At 39.3% G+C, this 19,335-nt stretch overlaps 1 protein-coding gene across 2 annotated transcripts in view; it reads right to left on the bottom strand.

Annotated features, from left to right (window-relative positions):
* Positions 1-17,000, bottom strand: part of insra (insulin receptor a) — a 57,647-nt gene extending 40,647 nt beyond the window's left edge. For both annotated transcript variants that reach the window (XM_086175557.1, XM_086175556.1), the window contains exons 1-2: positions 15,818-17,000; positions 2,261-2,809 (exon numbers count right to left, since the gene is read on the bottom strand). In XM_086175557.1, the coding sequence (XP_086031683.1) occupies positions 2,261-2,809; positions 15,818-15,917 (649 nt within the window). In that variant the 5' untranslated portion in view covers positions 15,918-17,000. The remainder of the gene's footprint in view (positions 1-2,260; positions 2,810-15,817) is intronic.
* Positions 17,001-19,335: the final 2,335 nt, after the last annotated feature.

Raw genomic sequence — 19,335 nt, forward strand, 5'->3', positions numbered from 1 at the left:
TGCGTGATTTTCAGTTTATAACTTGTGTGATTTCACAGTCAGTATTGAATATTCATTATGTAATGGTTGTTTAATGCAGTCATGACAAAAATCCAACTCTGAATTTGACTTACTATGGAGTTCTAAATAAACCTCAACAGGTTATATCTGAAGAAGACAGCATGATTCACACTTTGTCCTGTAGTTCCAGCTGGATCTTGACAGGTCTTTCATGTGTTAGTGAAAGAAGGCAAAACATCACAGGTCACCAACTGCAAGACCACAGACCCAGCCCATGTTGAGTGCAAGCCCATGTTTTAAGGTCAGCGTCTTGATTAATTTTAAATCTTTCACTGCCACACTTTTTCTATGAATGTTTTACGCAGGGGATTTCTATGAAAATTTACATTTAGAGTATGGATTTTACATTGAAAAACCAGGAATATTCAGTGCCAAGGGGAATGAAAAATATTATACACACAGATGTATAGAGTCAACAAACAAGTTTTTGCCATGCACCGAGAAATATATTCAAAAGTACTGCTAAACAACTGTATGTAGTGTTGTGTAATAGTACAAGCAAATGTGTTCAGACTGCACCCCTGTGCAAAATTCTTTGAGCACTTGAACTTGAACTGTTTGGCTCTGCAAAATGGGTGGGCTTGTTGTTTTACAGTAAAAGCCAGAACACAGGGAAATGCCCAGGACACAGGTGCTGGGGTTGTGGGGGCTATGAGAAATGTGCCAGAATATCTATTATATTCTCTAACCTTCTCAAAACAGCATGAGTGATGTCATTAGCATTTTTTGGTAAGCTAACATAGACTAATTAAGCAGGTATGGCATTACATTAGTCTATGGTAAGAACTGCAATGACATAGAACTTGGCATACTTTACAAAACCTGAGAACATGACAAGGCTCTGACATTTCAAAGCTAAAAATGGGACACAACAAACTTTTGGCAAAACAGCTGCTCTACATCATTCCTTTTGGCATTAAAGAATTATTTTTGTTTGAAACAGAAACCCTCATCAGCTTCTATTTGGTCCAAATGAATCGTTAGAGAATCTGTAAATGTTGTGACAAAAGCAAAGGGGAATGGAGATAGTGATGAGTTAATGGAAAGAAGCTGAGAAGAGATGCACTGAGCCGCTGCACATCAGCAGGCAGTATTGTAATATGTATAAGGAGGAGCAAGACAAAACAAACACTCGTCAACTTAATGTAATTAAAGTCCCCTTTTAAGCTTTCTTAAACTCAAAGGCAACTTTCAAACAGAACGGAGGAATGGAATATGGAACATAATTTCACGAATCCTATCCTAACATTCTGCTTCACTGTGTCAAAGGGAGGGAAAATAAATTCATCAACCATGTGGTTCAGATCTACTCCAAAATCCAATGGAAGCTACTCTGACAGCTTTCCAACAAACTGTTTATTTCAGCCTTGTGGCTTTTGCCTAATGTGGATAAGAAACAGACAAATAACACAAAAACACAACTTTGTCTGCAAAGGTAACAAATGGGTATGGAGTTGAATTAAGATGATCGCATATAGAAGACTGTCAAAGGGAAATCATCCAATCTGCTTTCACAGGAGTGAAGAGAAATCCCTTTATCATATACTATACAATATGAGTGAAGGTAGCTTGCAACACTGAATGACTATTTTTTACTCTTCTGTAATTTGTTTCTGGAATCTAAAAATTCTCTCTCAACCCCATGCTGTAACTTACTTGTTGTTAAGTAGTATTTATCAGGCTATTAATTACATAAAATAAAATCAACAATCAACAAGCCTGAAATGGAGCATGTCTTTTAAAATTATAATTAACAAGATCTAACGATACTGTTCAGTTAATGGTACCAGTGAGGCGGATCTTTGCAAGGGCATATTATTTTAGTGTCAATCAGCAAACAGTTAGCAAGCATAAAAATATTACAGGGTAACGCTCGATGCAAAGCAATGTTATCAATACAGATGTGAAATATACGCTATAAAGTTACAAAACTTGTCTAAGTCAACAATTCAAATTCAACAATGTAATTTTGCTCTGACTGTCAGCTAAAGACATGAGTATTGTATTGTATTGTATTGCATCATCAATGTCAGAAAAAAGAAAGTTCACCTTCCCTTTGGTAGTCAAGAGAGACTTAAACAGCACTATGTGTAGATTATTTGCAGTGTTATGAAATAACCTTTACTATAAATGGCCAGAGGTTTAATGTAAGAATCAAGAGATAATAGAGATTGAGAAGATTAAAACACAAATGTCTTACTTCTTTGACAGTGTTTCTGGGTCCAACAGCGTTCACTGAAGTGTCCATTAATTGTTGTTGTCTGGCAGGTGGTCTTTCCAATGGCAGCCCCTGGGCACACATCTCCACACTCTCTGTCATTCTTATTGGCAACAATATAATTGTCCTCTACTGAGTCCAGGATCTTGGACCAATCTAATGTAGAGAGATAGCAAAGGTCGGGGTTCTTCTCAATTCTCACAGCTCCTCTGGTGATATTCATCAAGCTGTGGAGGCCAATCTCTCGCAGCTGGAGCATCTCAAACACCACTAGTGCATAGTTGAAGAACAAGTTGTTGCCCCTGATAACTGTTAGGTTGGGGAAGAGATCACTCAAACTTTCTAGGCCATAAACCCTAAAGAGCAAGAGGTAGTCAGTGACCACCATCAGCTTTGGGAAACTGAGGCCTTTGAAATCTTCAGGCTTGGTCCTAAACATAAGTAAGATCTTCAGATGGCCTTCAATCACAGTGCAGTTTTCGAGAGATTGCAGATTGGTCACATTGTTGCGGATATCCTTGCTTGGACAAACTGCAAAGAGACAACATGAAAAGCAAAAAGTTTTAGAGATCAGATGCTGGTAAAACACAAACCAGAATAAGTCATGACAAGGAGCACAATAAATCAGATTTTAAAAATGAAAAACAACTTATACTTGTGTCATGAGAAGTGAATTAGTGCTTTCACATAGACTGATGTCTTAGAAACTATGCCTTATCTGTAACCTCAGAGAAGGGTTGTGAAAATCACAAATGATGTTGGGGACATAAAAAAAATCTTAGTAATTAGGATTGATAGTGTCTCTGACTTTCAAGAAAACAAGACCAACTTGTCTCAAACTTTGTTTAGCAACCACATTGCTGGCTGTAGGCAACCAACATATATGGATTGCTGTCAATGTTGGGAGACTATTCTCAATATTGGCGATGCCAAGATGATTTGAAAATTTTCTTCTATAAAAAAATAAACAAAAAAAAAAAAGAGAAAAAAAAAAGTGAAAAATCTGGACTATAATCAGTGACATATTTGTATGTGAAGGGAACTAAAATACTAATATTGATTGTTGGAAGAAGCAGTAGGTTTGAGGCTCTTTTAGCCTCAGCCAGACATATGATATATTGACTGTCAAATCAGTGAAATAAATCAAATACAATAGTTCTAAAGTTGCAGTGTTTTTGAACTTTTGGCTTGAAAATTTTAATTAGATTAAAGGCAGTGGTTCATCAGTTCTATGTTGACCATCAATGTCAGAAAAACTTCAAACATTTTAACACTGAGGTATTACATATGATAAATATTTCTCCAACAATTTCAAATGTACATTTTTATGCTTTAAGGGACATTGCAAAAAGCTGTATTGACCTTCAGGTTGGATTGCTTTCTAAGCACAACCTGAGAAATTCTGGGTCCACATTTGCAGTTTGTAAGTGTGCTGTCAGGCAAGTGAGATGGATATATTCGTTTAACAAAATTGTCTTCATTTAGCTGGGTGAATCACGGTAGTTAACTGGTTGGTCACCAGTTAGGTGGTGAACTGGTTAGCCATGTGGGGAAGAGGTGTAACAGCTTGGCGAGCACCCCTTTATGGAAGCAGCTCATTTTACATCTTCAGTTGTATAAGAGTATGACACGCACATGCGCGCACGCACACACACACACAGTGTCGAGTCCCTAAGTGCCCATACAACAACCCTTCCACTACATAGCCTTTAAGACTTGTTTAAAGTACAAATAACTTGGCCAATTGTTTTCAACTGACTGCCATTAACAGGAGCTTGTCAGAAAAGCCATTACTGTCATTGCAGGTCACAGTGAGATTGGATTTTTTTTTCTCCAGGATCAAAAATTGTTCAGGATTTTCAGTAAGCAATTTTCTTTACTAATCTAGGTATTGTCTTGCTGTAATTTCAGGAATAAAAATAAAGATGAATATAAAAACAAGAATAAAAATATGATAAATAATTCAACTTAATTCAACTGGAACAACTGGAAGAAACTTATCAAACTAAATTTACCAAAAATGTTCAAAAACCTGCAATATGTAATTGGTATAAAGCAACAAAGATAGAATAAATGTAATAATTAAGACAACATGTGGTTCAGTATTTATGAAAAAATACAAAAATAAAAATGAGAAGAGTGCTGAATGATGCTGTCCCAATGAAAAGGCGAATCATCACAGGGCAGTGAGTCTAGCCTCCTATCAGTGTACACTTTCAGCCAGGCCAGTATTTTTAGCACCACATTCCCAATGGAGAATCTAATACACTCCTGCTGTTACGATAGTGTTTCTCATAGGAAACTAGAACACGCCAGACTTGGAGCATAAGTGAGGAATTTGAGAGTTTTTCAGCAATGGAAGATTTAAAAGACACAAAGTACATTAGAACAAATCACTGCACCTCAGACCATTACCTCATAACACAATTCAAACAGAACAAGCACGTTGTCTCCAAGAATTTAGATTTTTCGTTTTTTGGGAGTGCCGGAACTTGAGAGATGCAACCATGGTCATTCATTTACCTCGTCATTCTTTCCATTTTGTAAAGTAATTTAAGACTGAGAACACGGTCATTTCATCAAATAAGAGTTTTATTCAGATAGCAAAAATTCAAAACAAAGTTCTCTCATGAAACTTTACATGTAGACACAATAGGACCTTTTAGGACATTAGGGCAATGTCCATCGCTGTGCACAAGTTAAGGCTGATGTGTGATCAATCTAAATAAAAAAAGTTCTCATTTCACCAGCACTGCAATTACTAAACAGTCATAATAATAAACATCACCAAATTAGAAAGTAAAAGTAGATATTTTGATTATTTGTAATTATGATCATCATTTCTCATTATTGTTGCGTAAAGTTGTATTGCCATTTTATTATATAAAAAAATTCAATAATACAATAATAGTTAAAATTATAAAAATAAATATTTTTTTATAAAAAATAAATAATTTAACACTGAAAAGACTTGTTCCCTGCACCTATAGATTGTACTCCAACTAAGATATGCTGAATGGTTTAAAAGTTCCAAGAGTTTGGCACAACTGAACAAAACAGAACATTCTGATATTAATATCTGCAAGACAAGATCAACAACTCATATAGCTGACAAAGTGCATTGTTTTAAAATAACTGAATTTGTACAAACAGGTCAGACAAATAAATTGGTCTGTGGAATCTACTGGCTAATAATTATGTATCAGCTGTAAATGTTACCTAATATAAAATATAATATAATGATTACAGATCTATGTCTGTAAAAATCGTTTATTTTAGATTGATTCGAGCAAGTAGATATAGGAAATTAATAGAAATTATATATGCAGTACGTAAATAACAATTATGATACCGGTTGAATACGTTTTCATATATTGTTCATTTTAAAAATGGTATTTTGAGGCTATACATAAATACTAGGAATCAATACCTGCCTCTGTAACTGGATCATGAACTTTCTAACAAACAGACCCCAACAGGTCAGGTCAACTACAACACATCCACCTCCATCACACTCAGCACGGGCACTCCCAAGGGATGTGTAATGAGCCCCTTCATCTACTCCCTCTTCACCCATGACTGCAGACCAATGTTTGGATCCAACTCCATCATAAAGTTTGCAGACGACACAACAGTGATTGGACTCATTAGTGACATGATGAGTCTGAATATAGGGCAGAGGTAAAACACCCAGCTGCATCGTGTGCCGACAACAACCTGCTCGTCAACATAAGTAAAACCAAAGAGATCATTGTGGACTTCAGGAAGGAGAAAGGAGTAACCCACGCCCCCCTCCATATCAACAGCATGGAGGTGGACCGAGTCTCCAGTTTCAAATTCCTGGGGACCCACATCTTTGAGAACCTGTACTGGACAACTAACACCTCCAATATGATTAATAAAGCCCATCAGTGTCTCTTCTTTCTGAGGACATTGAAAAAGAACCATCTGTCTGCTGACATCCTGGGTAACTTCTACCGCTGTGCAATAGAAAGCATCCTGACCAACTGTGTGACAGTTTGGTATGGGAATTGTCGCTGATAGCAAGGCACTACAGAGGGTGGTGAAAACCACCCAAGTTATCACAGGCGTTCAACTTCCTGCTATAGAGGATGTCTACAAGAAGAGAAGCCTGCGTCTGGCACACAACATTCTCAGAGACTCCTCTCATCCAGCCAACAGACTCTTCCAGCTCCTCCTCTCAAAGAGGCGTTTCAGGAGCCTGCAGACCAAAACCAGCAGGATCAGGAATAGCTTCTTCCCCACAGCAGTCGCCCTACTAAAGTCTGTCCATAGGTGAGCTCCACCACCCTCTTATCCTCGCCAGCACCTGTTCACTGCACTCGTCTCAGCTCTGTAGCAATCTGCATTTCTCATAGCTGTTTAACTGGTTTTAACATATTCTCTTCCGTCGCATCTGCTCAACTGGTTATACTATTTATACTTGTATATTCTGAGAGCAATCTGTATAATGGTTCATTTAACCTCTCTACATAATTCTTTAGAGTTTAAGACATCTGTATATTTATAGTTCATTCTGTCTATTCTGCATAATTGTTCATTTAACATCTCTCATCTATTAGCCCTGTAGAGTTACTGTATAAGACATCTGTATATTTATAGTTCCATTTGTATATTGCCATCTGTTAATCATACTAATCACTACCTGTTTGTACACAATTTGTACATAACCACCATACTTGCACTAGATGTTCGTATTCTGCTCATATCTTATCCACCTCTACATGAACTAGCTGTATAAAAATAATTAATAAAAAAAATAAATTGGATTTATTCTGCAAATACTTCATTTATCTGTAAATATTGCACATTCTGTACATATGCACTTTTGTGTTTTGCACTTATGATTAGATGCTTATTGCATTTCATTACTCTGTCTCTTTACATGTGTAATGACAATAAAGTTGAATCTAATCTAAATATTTATATAAGTGTTTCAATGGTTACCAGATTTCAATTGGTCTGAAAATTACTGCATTTTTTTAAACTTTGATTAACATGACACAAATAAGACCTAATGATCAAATGGAATCTTGTCAAAAGGAATAAAAAAATAAAATAAACTACACAGTTTGCTAAGGCACAAGTACCGCAGTCAGACTATTTTCAGTCTTGAAATTATTTTATCTACATTGACCTTATATACAAAATGTAGCGCTACAAAGGAGAAAATGACAGAAATAACTGCAATTTAAAATAGAAGGGCAAAAAAAAAAACCCTTATTGAGCTTGCTTTCAGAAGAGGGATAAAACTCAAGCAGAAATAATCAAGAAAAAGTTAGGCTTAACAGGATGCTTCTATTCATAATAACTAAGGAGGAGCACATTAAATCTGTTAATTATTGAATAGGTATAGCAACATTAGCTGCATCATTCATTCAAGTATCTAAAACATGATTATCAATAGCAGATCAGATGCATTGAAAAATATTTACACTGCTGGAAACGACTTTTACATTGTGATTTTGCAAGATATGCACAATGTAATATTCTTCAGTGGCTATCATGCTCCACTTAAAAGTCACATGAATGAGACTCATTTCTTGCACAGCTGAGAAAATGTTGGATATATGTGCAGTATAGTGAAAAGTTTTTTTTTTTGCCATTGGATAATAGGAGTATAGTAGAAAAAAAATCCACAGTAAAATAATAATGGCTACAAATATGTTTTCAAGATCCTAATGCTTATTAGGTTTAGTACCAAATCAGCAACAGCGGCTATTTAATGAATAAAAAGTTGCAACCAAAAAAATTAATACATTTACATATGTTGAATGAAAAATACAAAAATCTGCTCCAATTGCACATGTAGCAGCATTGTATAGGAAACTCAAAGAATACTTTTTTTATTTAACTAAAGAGTGTTCCCTTTGGTTATCTTCAATTAATGCAATTGCATTAGACTTCCCTATGAGCCATTACCTTATCATGGAGGAATGTGTCTATATGATCCTGGGAGTTGTGTTTTTGTGAGCATAATCCTCTAAAAGGGTCTCCTCTAGCAAAGTGGTCCTGGGTGAGTGTACCAACTGAAACACAAGTTTGAGACTGAGACACAAGTTTGGCAGTAGGGCACCTTACTCATATGAAGGAAACCAGATCACCTTTTGGAGGGTCTTGGGAGGCGAGCTCACCAGCAAGCACTTGGTACCCAGGCATTGCCCCCCAAGGGGCTTGGTCAGCCATAACCGAACAATGTGGCCCTATCACCATTTGGGCTAACCAACCACATGAAAAGACATGCCCTCTGCAGAGGAGAAACAGCTCAAAGACACTGGTAAGCCTTCATCTAGATCCATGGTGGCAGTTCCTGAGGTAATAAAGAAGCTCCTTGGAGTCGAGACAGATACTCAAGACTGGGCATTATGGGTCTGTTTGGATGGACACTCCTCTTGATAGACACATGGAGGTACTTACGGGATGTCCCCCCCATCAAATTTTCTCTTTTTTCAGAGGGGAACAACAAAGGTGTTCATGCTGCTCAGCCCCACAGGGAAATTTAAGCCTGTTTATGGCACAACAGAATTCGGCTGATTGTTGAGCATTTAAGGATAAATGTAGAATCCCTCCAAGTTGTGGAATAGTGGACCAGTGATTCAGTCTTGTGAGGATCCTGGAGGGTTTAAAGGATTGCGCTCATTGACATAGAATTAAAAAGCTAAGCACACTGTTACTCAAGAATATGAGTTTCTTGAGAGCTGACTTCAGTGGACCTTGATTATGTCATGTCCAAGTTAGGATTCTCATATCATAACTAAGTGACCACATCAGAAGTACTATGTTAAATGTAGACTAAGCCTAAGACCACGACAATGAGTGGATAGAGGTTCAAAATTGGGATTACAATAAAAATTGAAAAAGGTTTGCTTCTAAGCATATCAATTTTTCCTAATCAATGCCAGCATGTATCTAAGCTAGGTATCACTGGAGGGAGGATAATAACATTTTTGCTTCACAAAGAGTATTTCAATAGTAATGGAGGGACTATGAACATTGAACATATGACCATTCACCAATGAAAGCTTTACCACTTCTATAAAATATCAGAAATCTACGTGGGAATTGAAGAAGAGAGTATTGGTACAACAATAAAAAATTCCGATAGGTACTGAGGTGAATGTCTGATGTACTTTAATTTGAGTCCAGTCCTGAAGTTGCTTCTAGTTTTCAAGCTCAATGTTGTATATTATAGCAATGGCAAGTTGAGAGGTTTGTAAAATCCAAATAATGTGGATATCCAACACTTAATATTTTCACAGTATGGACTTCAATATCCTGTGATGTATAGTCAACAGTACATGAAAGGTATTTTATTAACAATAACAGACACATTGATGCTTCTGACCTTGAGATGAAGAGGGGCTGGAGACTGAAAGGGAAGCAACAGGTTTTTAACCACTGGTGCATGTTACTGTTGGGCCTCAGATAGAAGTGAGGCCTCAATAAGCATGCAGGAACACTAACATTTAGTTATTACAGCACTTCCCATTTCAAGGTTTCACTGATGTTTCCAACCAAAGCTAAGACCAACCACAACCAGAAGTCTGGAATAACAACCTCCTCTAAACAAAACCAAGAAACGTTCAGCCATACGAAGCAGTATAGGCTCTCTGATGAATGTCTTAGTAAAAAGCTTGGCAACTGCTTGGTTAAGGGGAACTGCAAGGGCTGTCACAACACTGGAATATTAAAAAGTGATACTATACAGATTATTACTCAAGACCTATTTCAATAACAGCTTCTTCATTTAAATCAAGATGAAAAAATTGATTTAGGAAAATGTCATTGATTCTGCACTTTGAGACAACCTTCAAACCACTTTGTATCAAATGCAGTGGAACGTTGAGGGAGAATATGGTTGTTGATTTCTTCGATTTTTGTAATATTTGATATTCATTTGGTTGTCATGTCTTTTTGCACGCATGCATTTCTTTTGACTGTTGGTTTATTAAGGTGTCAATTTCAAATGTAACTGAGATTTATGGAATATGCATGTAACAGACCAGGCAACCACCAATACTGCCTCGTGGGAGCACGGGCCAGTCTCTCCTAGGGCCAGGCCCAAGTCCAGATAAATGCCAAAATCGAACATGCAAAGTGAACCAAAGAATCTCATACCGGATCAGTCGAGGCCCGGGTTAAAAATGACAGTCATTGGTGCCGATAACCTACAGGGTACGAATGGAAATTGGGTTACTGCGGGTCGAAGAATGAGAGGAGGAAGGTGTGTTCTGAAGCAGAGAGAGACGAAGAAAGGCAAGAGTCTGGAACTGAGAGTAGGGACTTTGAATATTGGCACAATGACATGACAAGGAAGAGAGTGGGTTGACATGATGCAGAGAGGGAAGGTGGATATACTGTCTGTCCAGAAGACCAGGTGGAAAGGTAGTAAAGCTAGAAGCTTAGGAGCAGGCTCTAAGTTGTACTATCATGGTACTGTCAAGAAGAGAAATGGAGAAGGTATTATCGTTAAGAAGGTATTTTTGAGGAATGTTCTGGAGGTGAAAAGAATGTCAGATAGACTTGAGTTTGAAATTGGAAACTGTAGGTGTCACGCTCAATGTCCCACAGGTGGGATGTCAGTCAGAGGAGAAGTAGAAGTTTTGGAATGAGATAGATGAAGTGATGCAGACTATACTCAGAAATGAGTGGTAATTAGTGCATACTTCAATGGAAATGTTGGTGCCGGCAATAGAGGTGAAGAAGCGACGGGCTGGTTTGGTATACAGGATAGGGAGGCAGAGGGACAGATGGTGGTAGACTTTGCAAAGAAAATGGAAATGGCTGTTGTGAATACTTTTTTTCAGAAAAGACAGGAACATAGGGTAACTTATAAGAGCAGAGGTAGGAGTGTGCAGGTAGACTATATCCTATATAGAGGAGGAAACCTGGAAGAGATCAGTGACTGCAAAGTAATTGTAGGTGAGAGTGTAGCCAGACAGCACAGGATGGTGGTTTGCAGGATGTCTCTGTTGACAAGGAAGATCAAGAGGACAAAGGCAGAACAGAAGGGGTGGAAGCTGAAAAGGGAGTTGTATGGTTTTCCAGGATGAGTTAGAAAAGGCTCTGAGTGGTCAGGGAGAGCTCCCATATGACTGAACAATTACAGCTAATGTGATCAAGGAGACAGGTAGGAGTGTACCTGGCGTATCATCTGGAAGGAAAGTAGATAAGGAGATTTGGTGGTGGAATGATGAAGTGCAGTAGTGTATACAGAGAAAGCAGTTAGCAAAAAAGAAGCGGAACACTGAAGGGGGACTGAAGAGAACAGACCAGAATACAGGGAGATACAGCATAAGGTAAAGAAAGAGGTAGCAAAGGCACAACAAAGTGCGCACGATGACTTGTATGCTCAGTTGGACAGTCAGGAGGGAGAGGATGACTTATACAGGTTGGCAGGTATGCTCAGTTGGGACAGTAAGGGGGGAAAGAATGATCTATATGGGTAAGCAAAACAGAGAGATAGAGATGGAAAGGTTGTACAGCAGGTCCGGGTGATTACGTATAGAGAGGGAAATGTATTGACAGATGCTAGAAGAGTGATGGGAAGAGTACTTTGAAGAGCTGATGAATGAGGAAAATGAAAGGGATGGAAGGAAAGAAGAGGTGACTATTGTAAACCACAAAGTAGCAGAGATTAGTAAAAGTGAATTGATGAGCCATACAATGAAGTTATGAGAAAGACTGATGGAAACTAGACCCAGACCAGAGGTCAGCATTTGTGAGCAGCAGTTTGGTTTCAAGAGTATTACAGATGCAGTATTTGCTTTGAGAATGCTGGTACAAAAGTACAGAGAAGGTCAGACAGAACTGCATCGTGCCTTTGATGAGAAAAATAAAGAAAAAATCCATTTATTCATCAAATTGAGTAAAACATACAGCAAAACATCAGTGAAATTTGGCGAATGCATTCCACCCATCATATATAAAACATGAGCAGAAGGCTACCACTTAACGGTGCCTGGAGAGCAGGGTTCAGTGGCTTGATCGGTAGTTTGCAAGGCTGTGAGGAGCACAGAAATTGAAGAGGAATATTTGGCTCCAAGACTGACCACTCGAACCACCTGAGCTACGCAAGCCAAACAGAGCTAGTAAAACCATACAACAGCATGCCAAGAGATGAACTCGGGTATTGTAGGAGGAAGTCTGGAGTGGCAGGGATGTATGTTAGACTGGTGCAGAACATGTATGCTAGCTGTGAGACAGTGGTAAGGTGTGCTGTCGAAGTAACAGAGTACTTCAAGGTGGAGGTGCGACTTCATCAGGGGTCAACTCTGAGCCCCTTCTTGTTTGCAGTGGTGATGGACATGCTGAGAGATAAGGTTAGACAGGAATCTCCATTGACCATGATGTTTGCGGATGACATTGTGATCTGTAGTGAGAGCAGAGCAAAATCTAGAGAGGTGGAGGCATGCTCTGGAAAGGAGAGTAATGAAGGTTAGTTGCAGCAAGGAAGAGTATATGTGTGTGAACGGTGAGGCTACAGGGAGTGGAGATCTAGAAGTTGGAGGATCTCAAGTACTTAGGGCCAACAGTCCAGAGCAACGGAGAGTATGGAAAAGAGGTAAATGGGTTCAAGCACGTCGGAATGGGTGAAGAAAAGTGTCAGGTGTACAATGCAATCAGCCAGAATGAAAGGAAAGGTGTACAAGAAAGTGGTGAGACCAGCAATGCTGGATGGACTAGAAACAGTTACAATGACAAAAAGACAGGAGGCAGAGCTCGAGGTTGCAGAGATGAAGATGCTAAGGTTCTCTTTGGGAGTGACCAGGATGGATAGGATCAGAAATGAGTCTATCAGAGGAGCAGCTCATGTCAGAGGTTTTGGAGAGAAGGTAAGAGAAGCCAGACTGAGAGGATTCGGTCATGTACAGAGGAGGGATAGTGAATATATTGGTAGCTGCCAGGCATGAGGTCTCGAGGAAGACCAAAGAGAAGATTTATGGACGTAGTGAGAGAGGATAGGAAGGTAGTTGGAGTGAGAGACGACGATACAGAGAATAGGGATAAATGGAGAAGGTTGATTTGCTGTGGCAACCCCTGAAGGGAAAAGCTGAAAGGAAAAGACGACTACTTGCCAACCACCATTTTTGAAATCTCTCACAAAATGCTCTTATTTTCTGCATATTGTTAAGAAAAGAGAAAAAAATTAAAATAAAATATGGACAAAAAAATGCATGTATAATATGCACTGAGTGTAGCCATCCTCCCAAGTCCATTTAAGGATTCATCTTAACCTTAAAAAAGTCAGATAGTTTTTGCTGGCATGTAGGGCCGTGGTGGTAGTAAGATCATTATAAACTTTAAAATGGGAGTGTACAATAACACATTTCCTTTAAACAGCAGCACAGTGACAATGATAAAGCTTTGGCACGACAAGGCTTTCTTGTCAGTTGTCTATGTGGTTGGAGGGAAGGTATGCAGGTGCAATTTTCAAGCAGGAAGCTGTCAACTAGGATTAGATGACATTGAGGAAGATAACAGGTGCAAAAGTTATTGACAACAAGTCAGAATCTTGTGACTCTGGCACTTAAGACAGTATAGGCAATTTGTAAATGGTGTTTATCATTGACACAAAAAGTTTTGGCTTTCTCACAATAATCACACTTAATCATCTGACTTATATTTTTTAGCTCATGGTAGTGGTTATACTCCATAACATCAGCAAATACTTTGGTTAGTGAAGCCAAGCTATTTTTCCTCATTCATATGAATAAAATACTTAAATAAATAGACCAGTTGTACCGACTACTTTTTAAAATATCACCCTGGTTATTTTCAAAACTAACAACTTAATATCAACTGGAGCATTACATGTTACTCGATTCATATAAAAAGACAAATGGACGACAACTATACAATTGCTAAAGGAATTGTAAATATAAGCTTCCATAGTAAAGTGAATGAATTTCCATCAAGCTATGCGAGACAGCTACCAACAAGTAGCTTAGAAGATTGCCTGGCTTCGACACTGGTTAGAGAAGCATATTAAATCAGCAAGTGTGAGGCCCTGGAGCCACTCCTCCTGCTGCTGTGGCTCTCTCGGAGAGGAACTCCAAGGGGGAAGGGGCTGCTATGTAATTACACAACTTGCTTTGGATTTATGTCTTAAAATTCTCGCTTACACTGGTTTTATGATATCACACCCTTCACCACTTGCTGATGGAGGAGCCAGTATTTTCCTTTTTATTGTTTTTTTTTTTTTTTTTTGTTTTACCCTCATGGGCTGATGGAAAGCAGATAATGCCATATAATACATCAACATATATTTGCCAGAGGCTGCAAGTACAGCTGAGGTAAAATCACTAAACATGTATTACACAAAAAGCAATTAAGTAAACCAAACATCATTAAATGTTTCAACTGTGGCATTTTTAAATAGTATTTCTTGATCAAATCAAATCTTTTTTCATCTTAGTCTATGGAGTGAAAATACACTGATACATTTAAGCCTGGTTCCTGTTTTAAACATGTCAAAAATGATCTCATGAAAATTGGGTGGCACACAATAACTCAGATGTTTTTGGAAATAACACATAAAGGGCTACTTTGTTTGGAGATGACTGAAAGTCACGATCAACGCATCAGGATGAACCTGTTTTGATACATAAGAAAATATTTTGAGCAAATGAAAGAATGACAGGATTCCAAGTTTTACAAGACAACTTTAGCATTTTCCTTTTCAGGCACACATTGCTTGAAATATATGTAGATCAATTTATTAAAAGTACCAGATTTCACTTGAGCAATACAGTGCGTGAAGCCATTTTGTTGTTTGCTCAACATGAAAATATCAGTGACTGAAACTATGTTCATTCATTCGAATCAGTATTTCTAAAGAAAGCATATTGAACCAATTACTGAAAGTAACATGGGGTTGAAAATGCACAATAAATAGCCTTATACTTTCTTTTGAGTTTTCGGATTGCTTGTTTGGGACAAAACATTTTGTTTACAGTCCCCGCAGACTCAAATAGACGATAAGTGTCAACCTTTGCCCCTTCAATGAAGTAACTGTAACTTACAACATGCTGCCTACGTGCCTTTATCAATTCACCATGATCGACAACACAACAAATACTTTATGATCACATCATAAAGTGGGGTTGAAGGGTGACGGCACAAATTAGTAGTATATTGTTTATCTCTAATACAATTATCTACCTGTTTATAAAGAGCAGTGCCATACAGAATAATCGTTCAATACAATACAATCATTTTGACACTACACATATTACAGACAACTTCTATTAATATCTGTCAACAAATAAAATCTCAGAGTTGGTGAGAAGGTTTTTATGTGTTGCGTTTTACATGAAATGTAATAATTTATTGTACAAACAGGACGGTTCCTATCAGCATGTAATTTAGCATTTGGACTCCATAATGTTTTGTTTTTTTTTCGAATTGAATTTCTGTGAAAACACATGTAATTTGTACATTACATCTAACAACTGACAATAGGCGTCATGTTGACGATACAATATATGACAAAATATGAAATCAAAGGTCACTTACTGTCTCCACTCGTCCGATGACAGATCATCATTAAGAAGACAGCGGCCAAAACAAAACCCAAAGTCCGGTGCCACATAACTGACTCGTGACAAATTAACATCCAGCACTATAACGGGTCCAGTGAAAAATAATCCTCAGAAAAGAGCACAGTTCAAACTGGAGGAAAAACGATTTAGGAAAATGTTTTTGTTTTGCGGCGTGGGCCAACAGGTAAACAAAAATAAATTAACGGCATCCCGGAAGATGGGCGGAGGAACGAGTCCAACGTGTTCAGTCAAACACAAGCTAACGCTACTCCAGCTAAAGTTAGCCACCTCGAGGAAAACAGTTTTTTGAAAACGAATTTTGTGACAGTCGAATTTATAATTAGCTGATAAATCAAACAACTGGATATACTCTATAACACAACAAAGCAAACAAACAAACAAAAATGACTTGTTGGCCGAGCAGACGCTAACGTTTGCTCGTGAACGCCATTTGCCTAGCTAGCTAGCTAGCTAGCTGTCAAGCCTGGCGGCTTCGCCAATCCAGTCCAGGCCACAAGTGAAGTTTGACCTGCTATCTGTCAAGACCTTTGAATTAATTTAAAGAAATACCGCGCTTGACCTTCACCTTAAAACGGATCTCAAGTTTTTCTCAAAGTTGCACGCCCAGGCATTTCCGCGAAAGCGACCTTTAACTTAATTCGGAGAAATAGGAGACCGTTTGCGGCTGATTCGATGGTTGAGGCATGCGTGGCGTAACGTGCGCGTATCTTTCGTAAAAATCCTCCCAAGTCCGACTCAAGTGTGCACAAAACATTACAGTGTGCTGACGCCGATTGGGAAATAACGACTTCCCATCAAGCAAACTTGCAAACCCGACGGAACAACACCTTTCAACTCGGTGCAGAGATTTAAGAAAGATCTCCACTCTCCCAAAGGCTGTCAGACCGACTTCGTCACAGCTCTCGCAAGTAGCCCGCTTCTGTTTTGTTTAGACGAATAAAAAATATATACATATATCTATATGTATATAAATATATATGTTTCTCCGCTTGTGCTCCGTGCAGCTAGCAGTCACGGAACTTAGACCAACAAGAGAACGGTGGTTTAAATAAAGTATCAAGAGTTATATCGTTCTTTTCTTCTCTCTCAGACAGAAGTAGATTGTCTCCCAAGCTCTGTCGGATCCCCTTCTTCCCAACCTCTCCGCCAGTAAACAAACCCTGCCAGTGAGCCAGATGGGCTTGAGGGGAAATACGGACTGGAGCTTATTGGATTACACAACAAACTGATGCAACTGTTAACAAAGTAATCCAGTTACCTGTAACATAAATGGGATTTGCATTGCAATTTCATAAAGCTGCCGCTCACTCGGTGCTATATTCAAATTAGAAAGTCGTTTCGCCTCAGTGCGTGCGTAACTGTGCGGTTGCGTCCGTCACCAAGGCTGCAACAAATAATGTTTTTCATTTGGACTTTGACATTATGTCCGGCGTGAGGGGTGAAATAATTACCTCATTAGAATGATTACAACGCCACCTGCCTACGTAACCCTCTTTCAGCATTTAATAGTATGAATATGCAAATAATTTTCACTCTTTTTTTTTTTCGCTGAACTGATGGAGACATCTACCATAGAGGTTTTCTTCCCCCCGCACATGTTGCGAGTCACCGATTTCCTGGCTTTTCCGAAAAGAATTTCCAAAAGTGAAATACAATTTGAATATTAACATTATCACCTGATGCTGTTTGATAGAGATAGAGACACCATAGTTCCATCTAAATGCTGACACTCAAATACCATCCCATTGATTCTCACAGAATATCTTTTGGGCAACACCACTTTGAAAAGACCCAAAATGGTAGGTTATCGATAACACAGGCAATTTCATTGCGGTTGCGTTCGGAACCCTAACCCCTAAGTTAAATGTTAACCAGCAGCTGTGAAAAGGTGAGCATTATTATAATGTATTAATTAGTTGGTAAGTTTGTGGGTTCATCTATAGTTAATTTATGTCATAATTAACAACCCCTCTACATCTGCTCAAAAACACTGCCATTTAACTGTCTTGCATGTCTTGTATTAAAATGAACCAAGACATAAAACTGAGTTTTTCACTTTTTTATTAAGACTTTCCTCAAACAAAGACATCATCACAAGCACAATTTGCTTTTTTATTAAACATCAGATTTTCATTCATATTCATTCATCATGAATGAGCTCATTTATACTTTCTAAATGTGTAAAACCTCATTTTTTTATTGGTTAACACAATATATGTTTTTAAAAACACCCTGTCAGAGCCATTTCATCAGCACACCCTTTGGCTGTTACACATCTGTTATTGATGAAAAATGGCAGATTTGTATTTGTTTAGCTGACTGAAAGCATTCTAATCCAATTTAGTTTTACATTCATTTACCCCTCCGTGAGCTGCCACCTTACCATGGTGGAGGGGTTTGCACATCCCAGTGATCCTGGGAGCTATGTAAGGGCTTTATGCCCCTGGAAGGGTCACCCAAGGCAAACAGGTCCCAGGTGAGGGACCAGACAAAGTGTGGCTAAGAAGACCCTCATGAAGAAGACAAAAATTGAATCTACTTGTCCCGTGCCCAGACGCGGGTCACCCCCTGGAGCCAGGCCCAGGGAAGGGGCTCGATGGCGAGCGCCTGGTGGCCGGGCCTTCACCAATAGGGCTCGGCTAGGCACAGCCCGAAGGAAGAATATGGGTCCCTATTCCCCTGGGCTCACCACCCACGGGAAGGGCCAGGGGGGTCGGGTGCAGCGTGAGCATGGTGGTGGATGGAGTGGGGGACCTATGTGGTCTGACCCTTGGCGGCAGAAGCTGGCTCTTGGAACACGGAATGTCACCTCTCTTGTGGGGATGGAGCCCGAGCTGATGCACGAGGCTGAGAGATTCCGACTAGATGTAGTTGGACTCACCTCGACGTAGAGCGTGGGGTCTGGAACGAGGCCTCTTGAGAGGGGCTGGACTCTTTTTTATTCCAGAGTTGCCCCCAGTGAGACGCGCTGGGCAGGTGTGGACATATGGATTGCCCCCATCTCTGCTCTTGCACTTTGGGGTTCAACCCAGTGGACGAGAAGGTAGCCTCCCTCCGGGGAGGATGGATTCTGGCTGTTGTTTGTGGCTATGCATCCAGCAACAATTCTGTTTACCCACCCTTCGAGGCTGCCAGAGAGCGCTCCTACTGGGGACTCCCTCATTCAACTGGGAGACTTCAACGCTCACGTGGGCAACAACAGTGAGACTTGGAAGGGCGTGATTGGCAGGAACGGCCCCCCCGATCTGAACCCGAGCGGTGTTATGTTATTGGACTTCTGTCCATGTCGCGGATTGTCCATAACAAACACCATGTTTAGGCATAAAGATGTCTATATGTGCACTTTGCACCAATGCATCTTAGGCCTCAGTTCTTTGATCGATCTTGAGGTCATATTGTCGGACTTGCAGCCCTATTTCCTGCACACTCAGGTGAAGAGAGAGGTGGAGCTGTCAACTGATCACCACCTGG

This window comes from Fistularia commersonii, chromosome 28, assembly GCF_037954325.1.
Source record: "Fistularia commersonii isolate RoL2024-O1a breed Wild chromosome 28, RoL_Fcom_v1.0, whole genome shotgun sequence".
NCBI classification, from domain to species: Eukaryota; Metazoa; Chordata; class Actinopteri; order Syngnathiformes; family Fistulariidae; genus Fistularia; species Fistularia commersonii.